At 37.7% G+C, this 22,471-nt stretch overlaps 2 protein-coding genes across 2 annotated transcripts; both read right to left on the reverse strand.

Annotated features, from left to right (window-relative positions):
• Window positions 1-445: 445 nt before the first annotated feature.
• Window positions 446-6,311, reverse strand: mcrs1 (microspherule protein 1). The gene is made up of 14 exons (XM_063909802.1): window positions 6,101-6,311; window positions 4,993-5,135; window positions 4,683-4,821; window positions 4,418-4,582; window positions 4,201-4,310; window positions 4,005-4,113; window positions 3,205-3,343; window positions 2,663-2,738; window positions 2,504-2,532; window positions 2,292-2,384; window positions 2,121-2,203; window positions 1,939-2,026; window positions 1,371-1,498; window positions 446-843 (listed from the first exon to the last, which is right to left on the reverse strand). The coding sequence occupies exons 2-14, from the start codon at window positions 5,133-5,135 to the stop codon at window positions 757-759; spliced, it is 1,389 nt and encodes a 462-aa protein (XP_063765872.1). The 5' UTR covers window positions 6,101-6,311; the 3' UTR covers window positions 446-756.
• A 1,520-nt stretch (window positions 6,312-7,831) lies between these two features.
• Window positions 7,832-14,632, reverse strand: LOC134882379 (25-hydroxyvitamin D-1 alpha hydroxylase, mitochondrial). Its single transcript, XM_063910026.1, has 9 exons — window positions 14,382-14,632; window positions 13,052-13,242; window positions 12,456-12,646; window positions 11,392-11,592; window positions 10,419-10,582; window positions 10,151-10,317; window positions 9,973-10,054; window positions 9,346-9,543; window positions 7,832-8,945 (listed from the first exon to the last, which is right to left on the reverse strand). The coding sequence occupies exons 1-9, from the start codon at window positions 14,592-14,594 to the stop codon at window positions 8,832-8,834; spliced, it is 1,521 nt and encodes a 506-aa protein (XP_063766096.1). The 5' UTR covers window positions 14,595-14,632; the 3' UTR covers window positions 7,832-8,831.
• Window positions 14,633-22,471: the final 7,839 nt, after the last annotated feature.

The following is a 22,471-nucleotide window of genomic DNA, read 5'->3' on the forward strand; positions in this document are numbered from 1 at the left end:
ATATTAACTGTGATTTGTATGTTCTAAAATGTTGAGTTTTACAGTGAGACATTTGCCCAAAGTAGGTCTGTGCCAGATTTCAAAACTTTAGACCAACTGGAAAACATTTTGTGGCATTTTTTCTTTATCATATCCTCCATTTAATGATGCTACACCCAAGTGTTGTAATTGCATCAAATTGTACATGAATTTGTGTATAACAGAGTACCCTTCTTTTTTTAGACTGACCAGATTAATCACAATTAAATCTCACAATAGTACAATTTATAATTTGTTGAGAATTTGCTTCTATTGCTGCTGTAGAAAATCCCTGTCACTTATATTGCATGTGGATGTGCTGGGCTTTCTAGCTCTACCTGTCGGCAAAGTGTGTAATACTTAATTAACGCTGCAGCAACGATTATGAATTGTGTCGTTTCCACAGTAGATTTGACTCAAAGAGAACTTTGTGTAGACAAGTTTAATATTTTGAAAAGTTTTACTACAGAATTTAAATACAATATTCTGAAAATGTAAGAAAAAAACAAAACAAAGGCTTCACCATGAGAGTTTCTACATCACAACATGGAAACAGTCCAAACAACAAGCAACACTTGTTACTACCTTTCTCCAGGATTTAGCTGTAGTCAGTTTAATATTTCACATTTCAGTTAACATGGCTGTTGTCACTCTGATTCGTGGGGGCACTACCATGCTTCATGAGATAACCACTGTTAGTCATGTCCTTTGTGTTCACTCCTCTGCTCAGGGCCGACATCACTGCGGGGCCATCTTGGCTGCTTCAGCTTTTATTAGTGAGATGAGTTCCAGGTTAATGAGAAACACAAAGCGGAGACCTGCAATCTAAAGCGACAGATACAGTATGTTAGTGACATGCCTAAATAAAATACATCATGGTCTTTCAATTTGTCTGCAACTGTTTGACATCAATGTTCGCAATAATGTGTTGAAAAACTGAAAAATAAAGTTGTTTAAAAAAAGAACAATATTTGTTTTATTGGTGAATATTTGGTTAAGTTAATGTCCTCTGTGTGCCATAGATAAGGATAAACACAATTTAGCTTACTGTGTTTATTATTTTTCTGACATATATACACTTCATCTGCAATATCTGCAAATTGATCCTACTCTGTTTCATTTTGCACTATTTTATTTGTATTTTCTTATTTTGTCTTATGTCCTATTTATAATATGTTGCATTGTTGGGAGGAGCTCAGGACCTAATTTCATTGCCATAACTACACTGTAGCTACTGTGCACATGATAAAAAAAAAACTTGAGCCTTGAAATAATTTCCTATAATTTATTTTTCAATAATAAAATTCAACTACCAATTCCTTTTATTTTACAACAAAACGTTTTCCACCCACCTCCACCACTGAGTTGTTGTTGAGTTTCCACTTGTTGCCCGACAGGACCGGTCTGCCATCTATGTAGATGGGTCGTCTACCCTCATTTGCGATGAAAAAGTCTCCATTATTCTTCAATTTAATAATTCCTGTCGACGGAAAGAAAACAAATCAAGATTACTGACTTACAATTGGTCGTTTGGTTACAATTGATTGTTGATTCAAAAACTTTTTAAGGCATACCTTAAGAGACTCAAAACCCTTGTTGGGGAGTTCTACATTATTGTGAATAATGCTGTTTCTCCATCCTTTCTTTAATAATGTCCATGAACATTTTTTTCATGTTCAGCCCACATATTTTCCAAATACACATGAGGTGACTGATAGTGTTGTGTGCAAAACTCAAAAATGTAACTGATGTGGTTATAATCTCAATAAAAGTGAAATACATTAGCAATGTTAAAATAGTTATAATACAACTATATAATATAACAGTATCATGCTCTTAAATATCAAAATGTGGGAATGTTTCACTGAAAAATCGTTTTGCTTGTCACGTTGAAGTTTTACAGCGTTCGAATTTGATCACCTTGTTTTCTTGATATTTTCCAGGCAGGTCCCTCTAGCGATAGATCGACATCTATCGGTTTGTCCTTGGTCGCCCTACCCAATGTAATCTGTGTGAACATGAATAAAAGATCAATAGCATCATCGAGACAATACACCATCAGAGATAGAAATCCCTACTCGCAGTTTTGAAATATTTCTTACCTCTCGCGATCTCATGAGGTAGCGGACCATTCTTCCTCGTAACGCTGCTAGTGTCTGGTTGTCAAAGTCTGGCATGCTCATCCCTATTGACACACAGATGAACACCAATTAGTTTACTTGATTAATAAAAAAAAGCATAGAAAAGCCATCTGTTTGAGATTGATGACATACCTGTAATACTGTCCACGAGGACCTGCCAGCGGGGCAACTCCTGCTCTAACTGTCTGATCTCTCTTTTTTGGTGACGATCAGAAATCATCAGCTCTGAATGTAAAGACAAAGGTAAATCAGAGGTCAGGACGTTTATGTTAATGGTATCAAGATCATCAAAGGTGTCATGTATGCAAGATTAATTTGAATTTCTTCATAATCCAATTGCTTACCGTGTTCCAACACCTCATCTCTACTTTCCCTGTGTGAAGAGACACGCAGGAAAATTGATCAGCATCAAAAATTCATGCGACACAATGCTTTAGTGAAAAGATGATAAAACACTTGTCAAATAATACTTTTTCATGCAAAATAAAAACAGACTATCTTACTTTAGCTTTACATCATCAACCATCTGTTCAGCATCAGAGAAATTGAGGACCTGGTCGCCCTTAGGGAGAGGCTGGACTGTACCATAAAAAAGACAAAGTTACATATAGAATTATTACGCTTATACTTTAAATAGGAAACAACACTCAGGACTTCCTCATACACCACACAGAGAGGCTTACATTTAGTTTTCAGTTTAGTATGACTCCTCAAAAAAGGAAAGTCTTCTGTATTGGCTTTACTGATCTATAATAATAATTTCAGAAGCAAAACCATTTTTTAACAACTAATGTTTTTTAAAGTATGGTAAAAAATAATTAGAAAGGTAAATTCCAACTAATAATAAAAGTTTATCTAGAGAGTTAACAACAATAAGTATCATTAGGCACTCATAATTATTTTTACCTTTCTTACCAAGTTTGAGAGCTGTGCATTCTATATCCCAAATCGCAAAATAGACGTTTAGCCTTTTTTTAATGTAATATATTACTCAACGCTTTGAAGTTATATATTGGTATGTATCTGTGTAGGTAACTCAACATACCACTCTGGTCATCCAGTAGGTAGTACTGCTTCAGCAGCTGCCAGTGTACCAGCAGGCTCTTGGGGGTGCGAGATTGGTGAAAAACAGCGGGGTGTTTGCTCAGAAGGTCCTGGAACACGTCCAGTTTGGGCTGACTGGTCTGTTCAATGACAAATGTAAAGCAAAACCGCTTGTGAATACAGCAGTCGGATACATATGGAGTTTGCGAAAGTGTACAATATTACATTTTTGCCAATACTTTCCCACCAATTTTGGCCAATTGACGTAAAAAGGATTAAGTATTGCAATATATTTACACACAAAAAATAACATTTTAAAATACATTTTCATAAGCCTGGTGTCCTGCCCCTAGAACCATCAAAGTTTAAAAATACAATAAGGCTCAAGCTCTAGTCTTAACAAAAGATGTTGAAACTGCCAGAAATGAGTCTTAATAGTATTTTTATAGACTGACAATTAGAGTAAATGTCAAGTTTAAATGCATTTGTGTTAAGGGTGAGTCATACAAGTGATTTTCATCTAAGGAGCAGTTGGGTTAAATACGATTTCAAAGGGTTTAACAGAAGAAAAAATGTAGGTGAAACATCACAGAAGAATGAAGGGGTTCTTATAGAATGGAGACCAAAAAATGTGGTTTAGAGTACATTTAAAAAGCAATACAAGCAATAAGCTGGATACACATAAACTTTTCAAATTTCATTTAATTCTTAACCATCTGACTGGAAAATGCAAGATTATTAGATTGTATGATGTTTTATCTTTATTTAATTACAAAAGTAAAATGCATCACTTTCACTTACCGAGCCAATCTTAGCCAGCAGGGCCTCCTCAGCCTGACTGAAGAGAGCTTTGCTCTGGATTGCTGCAATGGCTTCTGGGTGAAGCTGACGCATGGCCTGCCATGCCAGCCTAAACAGACAGACAACAGAGAATTAATTACTTTTTAATTGAGTAACTAACATAGAATATGGATGGAAAATTAAAGACGCTACTTACTTTGAGATTACAGGGTCGTATAGGAGTGAGTACCACCTCTCTTTAATTTCCCGCAACGTGAAACGACAGCTGAACTTCACCCCCAAATGAACGGAGGTTAGGTCTGTGGTCTAGAGACAAATACCGACTCATTAGATCATAAACTGATTCATACAAACTTGTCAATTTAATATTTATATATTCATTATCCAACCATTTTAACATGAATACAACTCACCTGCAACACTGCATTTATAAGTAGCAGGTCATCAGTGGGTTTCCATCTTCCCAAGTCTTTAGTAATATGTAGAGGCTGCTTGCTTTTCTTTACTCTTTTAGTGATGGGTGCAGGGTTTACTACCATGGTGAGAGGCAGTATGAGAGAGGTTCCTGATTTTGTCACCTAACAAAAAGACAATATACATTCATCAATCCTCTGTAGGCTTATCATCTTTGCCACTAGATCGTTCAAAAATGTGTTGGGTTTTTAAAGTCTTACGTACCTTTTTTTTCTCGCTAGATGAAGGTTCACTCCCTGAAAAGCGGACCGGCTCTATGACAGGAGGGCCTTTGACTCTACTGGAAGACTTCACCAGACTGCTCTCCACCAGTTCATCGTCAAACTTCTTCCTCTTTATTGACCTAAAACATTATTGTTTGAATACAATTATAATGCAACCCTTTAAACAATTGCATACAAGGCACTGGAATAAACTGTAAATAATGTGTACTAACAGTGAACAACACATCCATGCCTTAATGCCAACAAATAGGCCTACATCAATGATGGAATAATGCAATATAAAAGTGTACCTTGAGGAACTTCTGCGTTTGGGAACACCACTGCCAAATGCTTGTGTTGCAGTCCTTTTTACATCTTTTACTCCAAGTGACTCTTCGTCCTCCGACCGACTCTGAGCACCAGCTACACCAACTACAGGGTCACCCGCCTGCATCTGTTCAGTCACAACATGGAAAACATTAGAAAATAATCCAGACTCAGGTCAGAGAAACATATATTAAACACAGCAAGATCAGATGTTCTATGGCCAGAGGTGGAAGAGAAGTACTCAGATATTGTACTTGAGCACTTGGTTACTTTTCCTCACTCTCTATGGTTCACTATAAATAAACAAAGTGGTGGACATTTCACTGTGTTTCCGAGTTGCCCTGTCCATGGATCATTAACTCCCAACAAGTTGCATACCAACCTTCAAATCAGTAATTTTGAGGGACTTTACTTGAGTATTTTAATGTTTTGCTACTTTGCACTTCTACCCCACTACAATTCAGAGGTAAACCATGTACTTTTACTCCACTACATTTTATTAAGTAGCCTACCTTTAATTACTTTACCGATTTTGTTTAATGAAGCTACTCTGCAGTAAACAAAGTAATTACAATTAGCTGCACCAGCTTGTATAAACACATTATGAATCAACAATTATAATCATAATTAATAACATTGTATCATAATATATTTTCACGTTAGCTCAAAAGAAAACATAACTTCAAAATTATAACCAGACAGACGGATTAACGCCTTGCATGATACTGATTCATCCTCCCCATTAGTAAACTGCCCTGAGACTGAAGTATCTGTGTTTATGTGTATGGGAGGGGAAAGGACTGGCTATACAAATTAGCAATGCCTTTGTTTACATACATTAGCTACAGTGCATCTCTTTCTGCCTTCAATGTGTACTATTTAGTGAGAAATTAAAAACGGCAGCAATATGGAGAGCTTGTCTAGACAATATTGCACTGCATCCTGTTCGGTTAGATAACCTAATTTGTTCAAGTATAACGCTCGTTAACATTGGCTAACTAGCATTAGCTAAGCAAACACAACGTTCTGACGATAGCTAGCGTCAGTTACGTAGCAAGCTAACACTCGTAGCTTTACTGTCTAGGGACTCACCTTTCCCCGTTGTTTTCCTTCGTGCTGGTATTTGACCCGTTAACTGGATTCCGTATGGTCTTTGTATGCCTTTTAAAAACACATCAGTAGCTAGCTACATGGCTAACTGGCTACATGAATTTGACGTTTTCCTGTTAGCATTAGCTGCTGTGCTAGTCTGTTTTCTTCCTGTGAGGTTGTAGTTGCACCTTAACGGCGCATTACTGCCTCCTTCTGGACTGGAGAGTGAATCTGAATCTTTAAAGCAGTTTTGTATCTACTTACATAAACTACACAAATCCAAACATAAATATTTATAAGTAAGGTTGATGAGTCTTGTTTGCATTTTGGGCCAATGTCATGTTACTTGAATGCAAATTGAATTACACATTTAATAGCTTTATTCTTGGTCCAAAATGTAAACATTCCCCGTTTGCTTATTTAATTTCAAACAGCTCACACGCTATTTAATTATGAATCATATATCCCTGATAGTAATGAGGCATATTTGTGATTCATGATATTGGGCTAAACTTGACTTGACTTGACTACTAATGGCCTAAGTTCAAAAGTTAGTAACTTTGAACACTACTCTTACTCTCCAAAGTGCTTTTAAATGCAACCATGTGTGTACATACCAATACAAAATGTTAACATAAAGAAATCAATTAAAATGTTTATTGAAATTGTCTTTTTATCATTATCTTTATATGCAACATGTAACAACAATAAAATAAGACAATATCACACTAGTAGGGAGTTGTAAAATCATATATCCTTTTGTGTAATATCAAGCCTAGGTCTTGTCCTACTTTCTAATAATAAAAAAACAAACAAAAAAGACGACAAGACAGGAAATGGTTAAATGTAGCCTTTAAGGTTAGAATTAATGTGAATGTACACCAACCAATGTTCATTGGTTTCATTTTTCCTTTCCCCACATTACTCCTGAACCCACGCCCCACGGTTGTATTTTAACATGTAATACGTTTAGAATACACATTTAAATATATTAGGCATACAGATTAAACATTGTAGCTTCCAGAGTTGAAATAACACAACTTTTAATTCGAGGTATATCTTTATTTTTAGATCAGGAGTTTTCAAAATCTTGGACTAGAAAACAAAACATGCCCTTTCACCTAATTGCTTGGTATCACTCAATTCCTAGTTGAGTTAAGGATCATGATTATTTAAACTTAATTCCACTCGAGAATTACACCCCTCTTAGGCTTTTTAGTTATTCCTACTCCGGTAAATTAATTAAATTCCACAACCTTCTGCGTTTCTGAACTATCTCTCCAACTAAATCACACACATACTGTATAGGCTATTTGATCTTCTTTAAAAAAAAAAAATCCTTTTTCACTTTCATTCACTGAGAATCCCCTGAAACAGCAGCCCACTGGGGGAGACCTGCCTTAACCTTTGAAAACCTCTTTTAAGTTGAACGATTGTTTGTCACTCCATTGACAGTGGAGGTATATAGTCCAAATGCTTGACCCCCAGCTGCACCACAGCTGTTACTACACACTCCACATGGTCACACAGGAACTTTGATACTCTCTGCTGTATTCTTCCAAGAAATTACTGCCTACGTGCCTGGTGGCATCAAACGAAGACAGATTAAAGCAAATGCTGAACCAATGGAATGATTTAAAACAAAAACATATGTGCATTACAATCACACAAAATGTATTATTGACATAAAATCTACTGTCATTGGTTTACCCCCCAAAAAACAAGCCCAAGTCCAAACTGACATTTTTTAATGATATTTACAGTAACACTTCTAACATGTGTTAAATTAGAATAAATACGAAGTTCAGTTACTGAAACATATTACATTTATAAAATGGTGGTGTAACACTCAAACTAGTAGGTTTATAAAAAATGTTAGACAGATAAAGTAGCATTGTGCTGCATTCAATTATATTTACATGTTAAAGACAGTACTGACAAAACCAAGTGCATAGAAGCCTGTGTTAGGGATTTTAAACAGCACAATATATTTCTACACAGGAATCATTTCAATAGCTGCCATTTTTATAAACATTTTTTTAAAAAGGAACCCGTCACTAAAAATTAACCATAGCACCTTATGAAAAACACTTTACTAATACATCGTGTCAACTCAAAATTTGTACAGCAGCTTAAGAAACACAGTGTCTGTGTCCCTATAAATATTTACAACAAACTGTTTATCTCAGATGTACTTCCAGAAAAGCTCTTTGTATTTAATATTTGCACTACCAGGGCACATAAGTTAAGAGGTAAAATCAGATTTATGAAGGGGGTTACATTAAAATAAGAAATCAGTGTCAAATACAGAAATGGTGCAAATTCCATGGGCTGGTTCACTTTAAGGATAAGGTTTGAAGTTTGTGTTTTTAAACATACTGAAGGAGATCACTGGATGACTCTTGGCTTAGATGCAAATAAGTGCTTGATGGTGATTTATGTCTAAAAAAACATCACCACACAGTATTACATTTGGAGTTATACCAGTGGAAATCCTCAGTGATGAGCTGTCACTGCTCATCCTTCATTCATCTGCCCTCCTTTACCAGCAGCCTCGACACACTAGGTACCAGATACGGAGGGCTTTGGCATTTTGAGTGACAAAGGATGAGGTCCACCATTACTGCGTGCAACAGTCTCACGTTTCCTGCGATAACGCCACCTGCTATCACTCTCTACTGTGAGAGAGTAACGTTTTTGTTCATGCAACAGACCAGTTCAGGACAGTGGGTCATCGTTCAATAAACTGGAGGCTAATGACACTTTCAGGAACCAGAAGCGTTCGGGTCTTGGGCTTCACGGAAATCCCTTCTGGGTCGGGCTTCACATCAAAATCTAAGAGGATCTAGTGTGAACAGAGAAAACAAATTAAACCAAATGAAAAAAAATCATGCCCATCATGGTCATCATGTGCAAAGTGTTGGGTCGAGATTCTTAACTAAAATCCCTGGATTAAGTAATCAAATTAAGTCATTAGGAACTGGATTTGCACAAATCTCAAATCCCCTTCTTTTAGTTCCCTATACTTTCCAAGAAAAAATGCAGCAAGAGGATTTGAGGATTAATTAATTAAAATAATCTGTGTACATGCAGCATTCAACAGAATGTATCACAGTGTTTGGGACAAATATATGTTAATTGTCTCTGTTATATAAAACGTTTATCTTTACATGTTTGAAATGGATTAAACAGAACCTATTTATATCAAAGACTTAACAACACAAGATCAATTCCCGACAACTCACCCTTGACAGAGCGAGGTAGAGCTCCAGCTCAGCGATGCGACGCCCTATGCAGCTGCGTTTTCCCACCCCAAAGGGTATGGAGGCATAAGGGTGGAAAGTCTGGTCCTTTTTCAACCATCGATGGGGCTGAAATTCATCTGGATTTGGAAACACCGCTGGATCTCGAGATGTTGCAAAGTGGCACAGGGTAATCAGAGTCTGGAAGGAAAAATGTGACTGTCAGAAATATATAACATTAACCCTGTTTTTATCTTAAAATACACCAGGTTTTTGGATATGGGAAAATGTACATTTGCTATCAGAAATCGAATACAAATGGAGTAAGATTCAGCTAAAGCCAGACGCCGGGAAGTAAATCATTATTATCTAGCCTTGTTTCTGTTATTTACAACTTAACTAAACAAAAGGTATAACAAAGTTGAAATTGACTTTGAAGAAATCAGTTACCTGGAAGACTATGAAAGAAACATTTCAATAAAGTATTAAAAACCTAAACATTTTAATATTTCCGCAAAGTAAAAATGTCTCCTTACAGTGTGAACCCCTGACATTACACAGATTTCAGTCCAACAGTTAACACAGAGCTTGAACGATATTAAAGTGTCTTTATTCCCTCAACTCACTCACATTTTTAGGGATGAGGTAGCCTCCAACCTCGATGTCTCTCTCTGTGATGACTCTTGCATTGGCAGGAATGACCGGGTACAACCTGGAAAACACAAGTTCAATAATGTAAGCAAAATGAAACTTGCGGATTGAAAACGACATGTCTTTATTAAAGTAAGTGAAATATTTTGAGTTCTACCTAAGCACTTCTTTGACTGTGGCCTTCAGGAGAGGCATGCGCGCCACGTCCGCTGCCTCCGGTATGCTCCTTCCCTGCAGCACACTCAACACTTCATCCCGGAGCAATGCCTGCACCTCAGGGTGACGGGATAGCTCGTAAAGCGACCAGGACATGGTGCTGGAGATCTGAAAGGACGGGTAGGATGCACAAAGGTTAATACATCAGGAAGATATGATGGCAGAGTACAGCACAAGTGCGGATAGACAGAGAGTGTGATTGTTCTTACTGTGTCAACTCCTGCGAGAAGCAGCTCTGTGACATTGCTGTAGACAGTCTTCATTGGCATCCCAGTCCGTGACAGGAAGTAGGTTAGATAGCGGCCCTCCACTTCCTCTCCACGGGCCACCTTTTCTGCTTCAGCCGTCAGGCGCTGGTCGATGTGGCCTTTAGCTAGAAGCACAGAGAATAAATGCTTTCTGGTGGACCTTCAGAGTGATATCAATATTACCATATAAGTACCAAAAACCATTACGGCCTTTCTGAAGAAGTTGTTCATCTTACATTTCTGAAATTATTTACTTTAGGTTTACTTTTCACCTTTCATAAATTTGGCAATGCACATGAATCGTGTTAAATTGCATTTTTTGTGTGCAAATGCAAAAGAGAATGTGTGCCGAATGTTTAATGGTTGGCTCATAATAAATATTTTAAACACAAACCAGACCTTTTTTTTTTTTTAGGGAAACGGGAAACAACTATTCTTAAAATTCCTTACAACCCCATCATGACAGACATTCTAGGCTTCATATCGCCGATGATCTAGTAGTGTGTGAGGTTTAAGGACTTTAATCTCCTGCTTCCAGATCCAGTTTGCCCCAGAGCGATCCTTTTAAACATGTTCGATTCAGATCCGGATGAGTCTTAAAGTGCTGTAAGAGTGAGTGGGTGGAATAATCAAATACTGAGTGGAACCAGATTTACCCGTAAAATGAGGCTGGGCGGAAGGAAGTAGTCATAGAGTGTGGAAGGACATAGACCTTGTTTTGGTTTCATTTTGTAGGGGAAGTGCTAGCATTTGTTTGCCGAATATCCCTGCTAATACGTCTTTAAAAACATAATTTATTTTCTGTTTATACTTGTTTTTATATATTTCTTCCAAATGTTTATTACGTATTTTTAAATACAGTGTCATACAAACATTCATCACTATCAGAGAACATCAAACTAGGCTGATATTTTGCTTAATGATTAGTACCTACCAAAGTCGAACATGTAGTCCCAGCACTGACAGAAGGTGTTCCAGGGCTTAGGAAACAGCCGGTGCAGCCACTGTGGCATGAACATGGTGAGAAGCGTCGTTACAAACATGGTGTTAATCGATTGGATAAAACGCTCTGTCTCTTCAGGGATAACCTCATCCAGGCAACCGAGTCTTGATTCAAACAAAACCGAGGAAATGCCTGTCAAGTATAAAAAAGAAAAAAAGGTAAATGAGGATGTGAGAAAGAAACGGCCTTAGGTCTGACAGAAATGTAAACAGATGATGAAACTACATCTACTGTATGGCTTTTTTTGAAGGTTAAATTATTTTTTCAACAACAGTTGGCCGAGCTTCCACTTAACACTACAATCAATTTGACGTTGGTAAAGTAAATGTATGAGAGAGTCGTTCATATGACCATACAGTCACTGGATTGATCTGTTTAGTCTCGGGGAAATATGGGAGAGCAAAATTTATGAAAATAGCTCTCTCTTCATGCTAGAATAAATGTTGAGGAGCCATGGGGCAGGGAATGATCAATGACTGTAACTGGACTCAACAATCAAAGGTTTATGCGCTGGTAATAAGAAAAATACATTTACGATTGTACTGTACAATACCGAGTATTTCCATTTCCCTAAATATGTTTATTCAACAACATTTCAGTGGAAAATATTCCTCTCTTTTTACAGGACTAATTATCTGATAGCTGTAGGTGTTACCTGTTCTCACTTAGTTTAGATATTTTACACAAACACATGATCTATCTGCAATGTGTGATAAGTTTTCATGTGGTTGTTTTTTTTACTATTTTGCAGAATTGCTACTTATACGTAAATTATAATTAAACGTATAATATTTCCACTATAGGAAAGGTGGACTAAAGGTTAGTCGTTGTTGATCTATGATTTGTTTGAAATGCAAGTATGTTTTGAATGTCATTGTCATTATCAGAAAATACTTGTTCCAGTATCTGTCTGGCCCTAATTACCAATGTTTACACGGTGTGGTACACCCTGTAGTGATGCATGACGTTTCCACGCTTCAGTCCTTAAATCTTACCCTCGAGGCCAAATCGATAGAACTCGCTTGCGATGTCGGTGACAAGGCCCTCAGAGCTTCTGCGTTGGCGAAGTTTGTCAACGAGGTCGCTGACCACGCCGTTCAGGGTTTTATCGTAGGCTTCAACGGCTTTTGGTCGCAGCATGTGCTTACCAAGGAGACTTCTCACCGACTGCCACTCCTCCCCCTCACTAGGAACAAACAAAATGAAGGAACACTTTTGTTAGTTGAGCATCTCTGCGTGTTTGTCAAAATGTAACTTGTGCATTCAAACATTTTCTACACTGAAATCAAATAACCACACATTGGTAATACAGATAATAGTTTTGTATGTGTGATTTTGATTCTGTTAACCTGTCCCCAGTCTTGAGTGGGAGTTCCCTAAACAACTACTGTATGTTTGAATATTGAATAATGAATGAAACAATTCTATATTTTATTTTAATTTGAAGTTGTGTCTTTGTCATCAGTTGATATTCCATAATTTCATAATGTTGTAGTTCCTGCTACGAATTACAAATCATTCAAGTTTGTAATTTATCGTGATTTGGGGATTTACGATGAGAGAGCAAGGGAGGTCTCAGAGTGATACTCACGAAGTCAGGAGTCCGTAGTGATGTCCCCTGAGCTTCCTGTAGTCCTTCCAGGAGGAGAGGTCAGAGCGCATGGGGTGCTGGCCCTCCTGCCTTAGTACCTGCTCAATGAGCGCTGGATCAGCAACATGAACGGTCAGAATGGGGCCAAAGCTCGCCTTCCACATGGGCCCGTATCGCTGCAAGCCCTCCAGCTACAACATGAGAGAGAGGGGGATGACCTTGTAGAAACGCTGCAGGCTATGAGCTGATTGGCAGCATCTTTGATGATGCCCAGCGGAGATATAAAGATGTGTGCAGGCTGTTTTTATTCCCTCATGATTAGATTATTTTTGAGCTGCAACAATGAGGTGACTATGATTAATCGATCAACGAAAATAGTAGCAGCGATTATTTGAATAATTTAGGAATCATTGAAGTAATTGTTCATGCAATGATTCAAGAGTCATGACTAGATTTTCTTCATTTAAGTGGCTTCTTTCTTATTAACCTGATTATCTTTGTGGTCTGGACTGATAAAAAAAAGACATTTGAATTCATCACAATGGACTTTGTGAAGCTAGCATGGGCATTTTTTTTTTTTTTTTTTTTTTACCATTTTCACATTTGAGAGCCCAAACGATTCATAGGTAATCACAGTAATGTTAGTTGCAGCCCCAGATAATTTTCTTTAATATACACTATTTAACAGGCACAGGCCAATATTGTTCTGGCCTTGGCTTGGTGTTTGTTACTAAAGGTTAAAATAATTTACAAAATGTGTAAAAGACTGTTACACCGCAAAATAAATATTTATATTTAAGCCCAAGTACACCCACTGTGTTTAGCCTATAGGGAGGTTATCAGAAATGCACTGAAAACTGAATGTATTCACATTAAAATGAATCCTACCTGGGTTACCAGCAAACCATAGCCGTTTTGTCATATCTCACTTGAGCTGTATTCTGTCATTTCATTTGTTAATGAATTTTGTTTCACTTACTAATTTCATTGCTTTTCCCCTACAATATCGATACATTTATATGGGGGTTCTGCCTGGGCGACCCCCTACATAAAGCATCTAATTATGTGACTATAAGTGGGGGTAGGGGCAACCTGACAGTCATTTTGAAGGAGACATGCAGACACAGATTTCCTCGTTGTCTCCGTCTATTTTCGATTTACACAATATGCAAATGAAGTGTAACCTTCCTAAAATAATAATAGATTGAATACACAACTAATGCAAAAGTAGAAGAAGGGTGCATATTGGTGCAATGGGGTTTTAAAAGGCAGGAGTTGTAAATCTTCATATCTTTAATGTCTTTAACTGAAACCCTGTTCATCATCTTACCTGCAGATGGTGCAGCCGGGACAGTCCCCGTTTGGCAAACAAGTCCCAGGCGAAGCTGGCCACCGAGGGTCCGGGCATGTCCTCCAGAGTCTTGGCTGCCTGCTGCTTGGCGGATGCGCCCTCAGCCCACCTCTCCATCCACTTGACCAGGGGGAAGGCACTGCGGCCGGATACTCTCAAAGCTTGTTGCAGCATCCTTCTGACTTTGATCATCAAGCGCTTGCCGGACGCAGAACTCGGAGCTCATATTACTCCCCCCGGCCGGCGGCAGTATTTATAACACGCTAACTGCTCCTGGAACCCGCGGAGATAAAGCCCAACATTTTTTTTTTTATGTTGACCAATCACCGGTGTGAATACCGAGCAAGCCCCGCCCCCCGTATGGATTATACTGTGAAGATGTGAGCTGAGGGGAGGTGTGTCCAATCAGATGGCTCGAGCTCAGACCATCCCAGAGACAGCACACGTGGAGGTCCTGGATAAATAATACATGACTTCTCTGATACTCTTGAGGCTTATCTCCTACCTGCAGCACTTTGCTCTCTGATAGTCCAGCAGACATGGATCGAGTGAACATGTGGAAATTAGGTCTTGTGTGCTTAATAGACCGCTCACCCCTTAAGGCCAATGTTATTATAGATCCTATTGATTTAGGCGGGACAAAACCTTAAGCAGAATCAGATAAATCAATAACCAAAAAGGGGGCTAAATTACAATTTTGCCATCATAAACAGCTTAAATATTTGCTAAATTAGAAATGGCCTGTTGACAAAGACATTGGAAGATTATTTGAATCTTAACTTGGAGAAGAAGCGGTATCAGGGACAGTCTGTGTCTTTTTAAGATGGCATGGCTTTGTTTAGCCAGCTATGACCAATTATTTAGCTGACTTGGTTGGTTTCCTAGTGAGGGATAAATTGTTGACCTAATTTCATTTGACCTGGAATCTGTCCAAGGCACCTTGTGTGCGAACTGTGAAGTAACATCCGAAGGGCTGTACTTAGAATCTGCTTTGACATTTGCTCCTGTATGTTGTATGCTCTCACTGGAAATATTAGATCAAGCAGTTTCACAGAAACACTGAGGATTGATTGCCAACTGGATGGGAGAGTTAGACTGAATTCACCCTTGACCGACTTTCTTTTCAGATATGGTTTGTTTAAACTTGTTCAATGTTTGCAGGATATGCGTGTTGAAATGCATCATCTTGTTTCCAAGTCCTAATCCTAATAATCATTATCTTAACTATCTTTTTGACCAACACCAGGCCATAACCATGTTGAATCAAAAGGTATGTCCCCAATATTGAACATCAAAAAACACTTTTAACAATACAGCTGCCAAAAACTATACAAAAACCAATGGTGCATTTATAAATTACTGCAGCTTGAAAGAGAAACACATATGGGTTGGTTCCTATACTGAGCCCATCAGCTAACTAGATGCCACTAAAAATGACATATCAGCATTTGTTCGGATGTGCAGAACCACAGTGAACAATATTATTCATGCAGAAGTATCATGTCAGCCTAATGCTGGTTTATAAAGGATCAAATCTTACATCACATTATGTTATCAGCTGTTGGTTTTACGGGATGCAATGCAGAGTGTTTAGACATTTAGCGTTTTAAGTCAAATGTTTTAACCTTCTGGGCCAGTCTAATGTGTTGGCATTCTGCAAAGGTCAAGTAAAGAATGCATGATTTTATTTAGCTTGGGGCTCGAGGAGGATTTATGAGTATGACCTGCTACAGCTTGTGTAGACTGTATGTAAGGAAATCTAACCATCTAACTGATAGTAAAAATGTCATGAAGCAACTTTGGTAAGATACATTGAAATTATGGAAAAATGAGGAACACAGTGAAGTGCTTCTGGGCTGGTTTTGTAGATATTTAGGTAGAAACCACGTGATGTGGAGTAAGATTTTAAGAAATATCCATGATAGGGATTTATCAGATGTGTTCTGCATGAACTTTTATCATAGAGCAGGGTCGGCATCATGGGGGGTCATTCATGGGCCATGCCCCCCAAATGAGTCACTGTGCCCCCCCCCAATTAAAAACAAATTCACCTACGTGCGCAATTGAAAAAATATTCTGGCGAAGCTCACAAAAACTGTCTGGGAATCGCCCTCCATGGCTACACCCATAAGTAAATACATTTCTCTGTTGATTGATTGACATCTGACACAGCTCATGGTAAAAACCCTCTTTTGTTTTCTAAACACCTTTGGATAAAAGCCAAGTTTTAAATAGGCAACTGTCAATCAAATACTGGATATCGGCTAAATGTGTAGGACACCTGATCACCCTATTGTGAGAGAGGGAGAGAGTGCTCAGTGCAATGTGTGTAAAAGACAAGAAGTGTTACAGCATGTTTTGAAATTGAAGTTGCGTTGGTGTTTGTGTGTTGGTTGTTGACGGCAGTGTGTGCCCACCTGTGGTAAATGATTGCCCCCCCATTCGATTTGTTCTGGAACCGACCCTGTCATAGAGTATAGAAATAATATAAGCCATACTTTTTTTAACGACACAGGGGTCAGGCTTATGCGAACAAATTGAATAAACATGTGTTAGCATAAACCGAGGAGTAGAACAATGAGAAATATAAGTCAGATAAGGTTGCACAATGATGAACAGCCAATATGTCAATGGCCTTATGGGATCAAGACCCCCGGGGAAAAAAATTACATCAGAAGACCCTCTTTTAAGCATCGTGACCTAACATGTGACTCAGAAAACACAAAACAAACCGTGATGCTGAATTTAAGTCAACCAAGTGTCAGAAAACGTTGTTATATAAGACTTCGTCAGCGGAAAATGAGTGGTTATCTTGAAAAATTAAAGATAAAAAAACTGACCTCTGAAATTTACATGAACACAAAACCAACTTTTAAACAAGGTCACAGTGTTTCGATGAGTCGGGGGGCTTAAACAATGCACTGCAAACAAATCAAACAAAGAAATGTTGTTTTCTTTACATCTGGCTGTTCTACTGCACTCATATGACATACTTCCCTAATTTTCTTCTTCGTGGAAAGATGTATATCTGCACATTATGCGCTGGCATGAGGGCTCAGAAGCTCATCTTCAGTTTCATGTTCAGCAGGCTGGTAATTTGAGACCACACAAGAAGCTGACACGAATTAAACCCTCTAAAATACCAGACATTATTTAATAAATCTGGCCATGCCTGAGTAACAGGGATTTATATTGATTATAAAAAATCTAATAAGAAATCCTGTGAAAGAATGGCTTCTTTGTGCTGTCTTAAGGTGCAAAGTGATGTGGCTCAGTTGTAGATCATGATATAGAGCGCAGCGGGGGTCGCCTGAGAGGTATTTCCCCCTTACTGTATTGGCCCAGTGCCCAGAATGAGGCTGCTATTCTGCAACATTAGTGTGTTAAAGTTCATGTCTGCCTGTCTGGGTGGTATCGGAAAAATGATGTACTCACACTAAACACACACACACACACACACACACACACACACACACACACACACACACACACACACACACACACACACACACACACACACACAGAGGTGTGTATATGACTGCAGATGAATGAGTGAGTATGTGTCTCGTGGTTGTGCTAATTGTTTTCACTCACTCAGCAGGCTGGAGTAGATGATGTTTATGGTTACTCCAAGCCCTCCCCCTACGCTTTTTATTGTATATGGCTTATGAAAGACCATGTTTATTACGTGATTACCCATATATACATTAGGTCAGTGGTTTCCAAAGTTTTACCCTAAATCACCTTAAAGTATTCCAAAATGTTTCTAGAATGTCTTTCCCTTCAATTAGGTATCCAGTTCATAGTTCTTGATATTGTTTAGAGCCTTGTGTTGTTTGGCTCGTGCAGCCTTCATTAGCAGCAGGTCCCTGAGGTCCTCTGATCAGTTGTTGGATGTTCCTCACTCAAGGAGACATGTTTTTGGAAGTCTCTCTGATTTGATATAATACTTGTGGATACAAAATTTGTGCAGATTGTGTTTGGTGCTTTATTTTTTTAGCTTGATGCATTTCTATTATTTAATCTTTTGTTGTGAAGCATTGTATAACATCTGCTCTTGGAAAACGCCAAATAAATGTTTTATTATTATTGTTATTATTATTATTATTATTATTATTATTATTATTATTATTATTAGTAGTAGTAGTAGTGTAGAGTAGTAGTAGTAGTAGTAGTAGTAGTAGTAGTAGTAGTAGTAGCAGTAGCATTTGTGTGATGTATACCCAAACAGTGCACTTCGGCACCATCATGGTACACAACTTTTTTTAAATATGGATTGTGACATGGATGTTATTTAACAATAGTAATTACATAAAAAAAAAAGATTATAACTGCATCACTAATTCATACGATCAAATTACAATTTGGCAAAGATTGCATTTATACAACTGAAGCTAAACCAAATGTCTCATTTTCAGCTGTTTTAATTTAAATTGTTTAATTATTACTGATTACTTTTCACTGTTCAGAATATATATATTTTCTCGCAATGATATTAAAACATATTGCAAATTTCTACATTTTTGCAAAATTGTTTTCTGTAAGTCATTCAGCTGAAGAGCTGGGGTATACACAGATAAATTATCAACACATGCCATGTACCTAGCAGCTGCTGGGGAGAACACAGGATGTGAGGATTTTGAAATGAAATAAAAAAAGACAAAGTGAATATCTTTTTGATCATGCAGTAAAGATAATGCATCTCAGTATAAATGTAAAATAGGTATTCACGGTTTGGTAAAGGCCATCTGATAATGTTATGAGAACATCTGGACACAAGATGTGCTGTGTGTCATATGAAAGACTTTTTCAGACGTCGACAATGAACTGTCTTTGTATGAGGTATTTGACAAAAAAATGCCTCTCCTTCATGATTTTTAACAAAGTGATCCTCGGGGCTGAAAACAACAAACATGGGATTGAGTATGAATCAGTCTTTTGTAAAGTTTAATAATATCGGAAACATCAGAAAACTTCAGCAGCTTTACATAAGCTAAATGTTTTTGTGATTTGCTTCTAAAAACTCTGCCACATAATGTAGAAGTTTTGTACACTTGGATAATGATTGCTTGTTATGTTTAGGTTTTACAGATGTACTCCGGCTAGTACCTATAGCACTAGCTGACCTTAATGCTGTTATAAAACCCTGAGTACATTCTTCACTGTTTCTTTCTTAATCACTCTTCCTATACTTAGCCTTGTATTTGTTACCTCTGAAGCTTGTTTTACTTTGGGGTCTTAGCTGTTATTAAATGTTTTGAACAGCATCTCTGTATATTTGATCATTCCCAAAACAATTGCTTGTTATTTGACATTTCTAAATATGTTTAAAATATTTTCTATATCTAGCTAGATTTTACAGCATTTGTATTACTTTGTAGTTTGACAGTATGTTTTATCTACTACCTATTGGATCATCAAGTGTTATGTTATGTAAACATATGTTGATGCATCTTTACATTGTGGTTCTATTCTCATTATTAAGGTAGCAGCTTGAGGGACATAATTATTCCTTGCAGAAATTATGTTAGACGGAAGGAAAAAATGCAGGTGATTTTGATCCGTCTGTATGAATGGTCTCTAACAAATAAACTATAATAACAATAAAAAGTTTAAATTTGGGAATTATGTATTTTTTTGTGTACAAATGGAATGTTTGCTCTAACAGGGGCAATCATTTAAATGTCAAAGGGTGACCAAAACCTTTGAAAGAGTTTGGTAATTTGGGAAATATTCGCATTAGATCAGAATGTCGATATCACTATCCTACTGTATGTCTGTGACTGCTTATCATCGCGAATCTCTTAGTCAGACTTGAATTGTCTATGGTGGTTTAGAAGTCTGTTGTGTGAAGGCAGATTAACTGAACAAAAGAGAAAATATCATGATATCCTAACTGCACACAGTACATCTATCTTTGTGCTCACACATTGAATTACTGTGGGAAAAATTGGAGGAGGCTAGCACACTTTTTCTGTTTTGTATTGGTGTTATATTTTTCACAAACGGGAGGTTAACTGAAACCTACTTCACCTGTCAAAACAGGGGACAGTTTCACAGATATGAGAAAAGGATTCACTGTGGAAACTTACGGAAAGGCCCCGGTGGAAGTTCACTTTGATAGATTGATATATTACTATGCATTTCCAATAATACATTTCTTTTAGATGAATACATTTTGGACATTTCATAAAGCAATTAAATGATTGAATTAGTTTTGCAGAAATGTTGTCATGGTCCGACTGGATGGACAAAATGAATTGGCATCACCAATCCAAAGCAAAAATAACACAGTAAAAAATGCATCTCTCCGAAGACTGACCACTCAGAAACACTTGACTATTAGAAACATTTTCAAAGTACAGATTCAGCCTGACCTTCAGTCACAGTGCAGCTCTGTACACTGTGGACCACTTGGCAATGTGTCATATTTTGCTCATCTGATCCAAGCCGGCTGGAATAATGAAGCAGTCATGATGTCATGAGCAGCAGGTGAAAACAGTTAGAGAGTTGCAGCTGCTCTACATCTCCAAATAATTACTGGTGTCTATCAGCGGGAAGGCTTAATAAGAAATGTTTGGACACATTTCCTAACATTTATCACTTACAAGTGGTGGGGTGGGGCAAAAATTGACTTGAAGATAACTGTAATATTGTTGTATTTGGTACAACCTTACACTCGCACGGTGTAGATGGTTTTCTGAAAGGGTGGTGTAGTCTGATGGCTGTAAGAACTTATTTTTGAGTAATGATAAAGGGTTTACGCTGTTTTCAACTGTAATTTTTATTGTACTATATCCATTTAAAAAAAGTTTAGAGGTGTAACAAGATACCGGTATTGCAGTTAACCAAAACATCTACATAAATTGTTGTTTTATTACAATTCTGTATGTTTATGGATCAAGACTCTCTGTCCACATCCGTACAATTTTATTGTGAGTGTAACTTGCCAAAAAGAGAAGAAACGCACAATTCACAAAGTTAAAGATGAATTTGACTCAAAGTAATAAAGTACTATTTTATTTTTTCAAATCTTCTAAGGATATTGCAGTAATATCGGTATTGTAAAGTATTTTGGACTAACAACCAATTAGTAAACAATGTTGACGTCAGGACAGCCATAGTTTGAATAATAGTCGACTAAAGTAAAAAATAAATGGTAGGGCTTTGGAGCACAAAAAGGGCAAAATGTTGAAAGAGACCAGGAGTACAGGCTCAGATATGAGTCAGTGTGGGAAAACAGGACAATTGGGAGAAGTTATAAAGTAAAGATTCTCAGTTGACTTGAAGGGGCGGAAAAGGTTAGCAATCTGGGTCAATAAAAGTTTCTCATTAGTCGAAAACTGATTTTCTCATGAGTGGAAGGATTTGATGCCACAGGCCTGCACGATTGAGGATTGGCTGTGATGTGGCTGTGTAGAATCTTACCTCAGTTTTAAATGCTGTGGGGGAGAAGCACGTCAGGATTTACTGTGGAGATGCTTTGGCTGATTTGGATTTAGGCCGAGCTTGAAGCAAGGGACAGCCCTCCAGATGTAAACCAGGCCGCAGAGATGCACGCCTTTACCTGAGTATTAGGACGGAAGAGAAAAGCAGAATTGAGTGCCAGTGACTTGGCAAATTAAATAAATAATGAATCCTGTTTGACAATAAGGAGATCCTTTGGTGGGCTTGTGTTAGTCAAGTAGACAATAATAAAAGCCTTGGACTGAAGAAAAAAGGAGCAGGATAAAGAAATAAACCTGTTGTAAGATTGATATCAGTCTTTAGAAAAGAGTCAAAATGTTAAACTATGTTGCTTTGACCATGTGCATGACACTGTTGATGACAATGAAATCAGTGCGTAAAGTTTGAACACATCCTTATGAGCGTGGACAGCTGCCTCTGTAAACACGTTCGGAGGGGATCAACCGTCGAGCTGAATAACACTCCAACGTCCAGATGAAACAAATTCTTTGGCTATGAAGGCAAGTTCCACATTGCTTTACTGGTAAAGCCAAATGGTTATCATTAAGTTTCTCTTTTTGATTCCCCAGCAGGATATTTTAATTAATCTCTTCTGATGACCT

Source organism: Eleginops maclovinus, chromosome 20 (genome assembly GCF_036324505.1).
Source record: "Eleginops maclovinus isolate JMC-PN-2008 ecotype Puerto Natales chromosome 20, JC_Emac_rtc_rv5, whole genome shotgun sequence".
NCBI classification, from domain to species: Eukaryota; Metazoa; Chordata; class Actinopteri; order Perciformes; family Eleginopidae; genus Eleginops; species Eleginops maclovinus.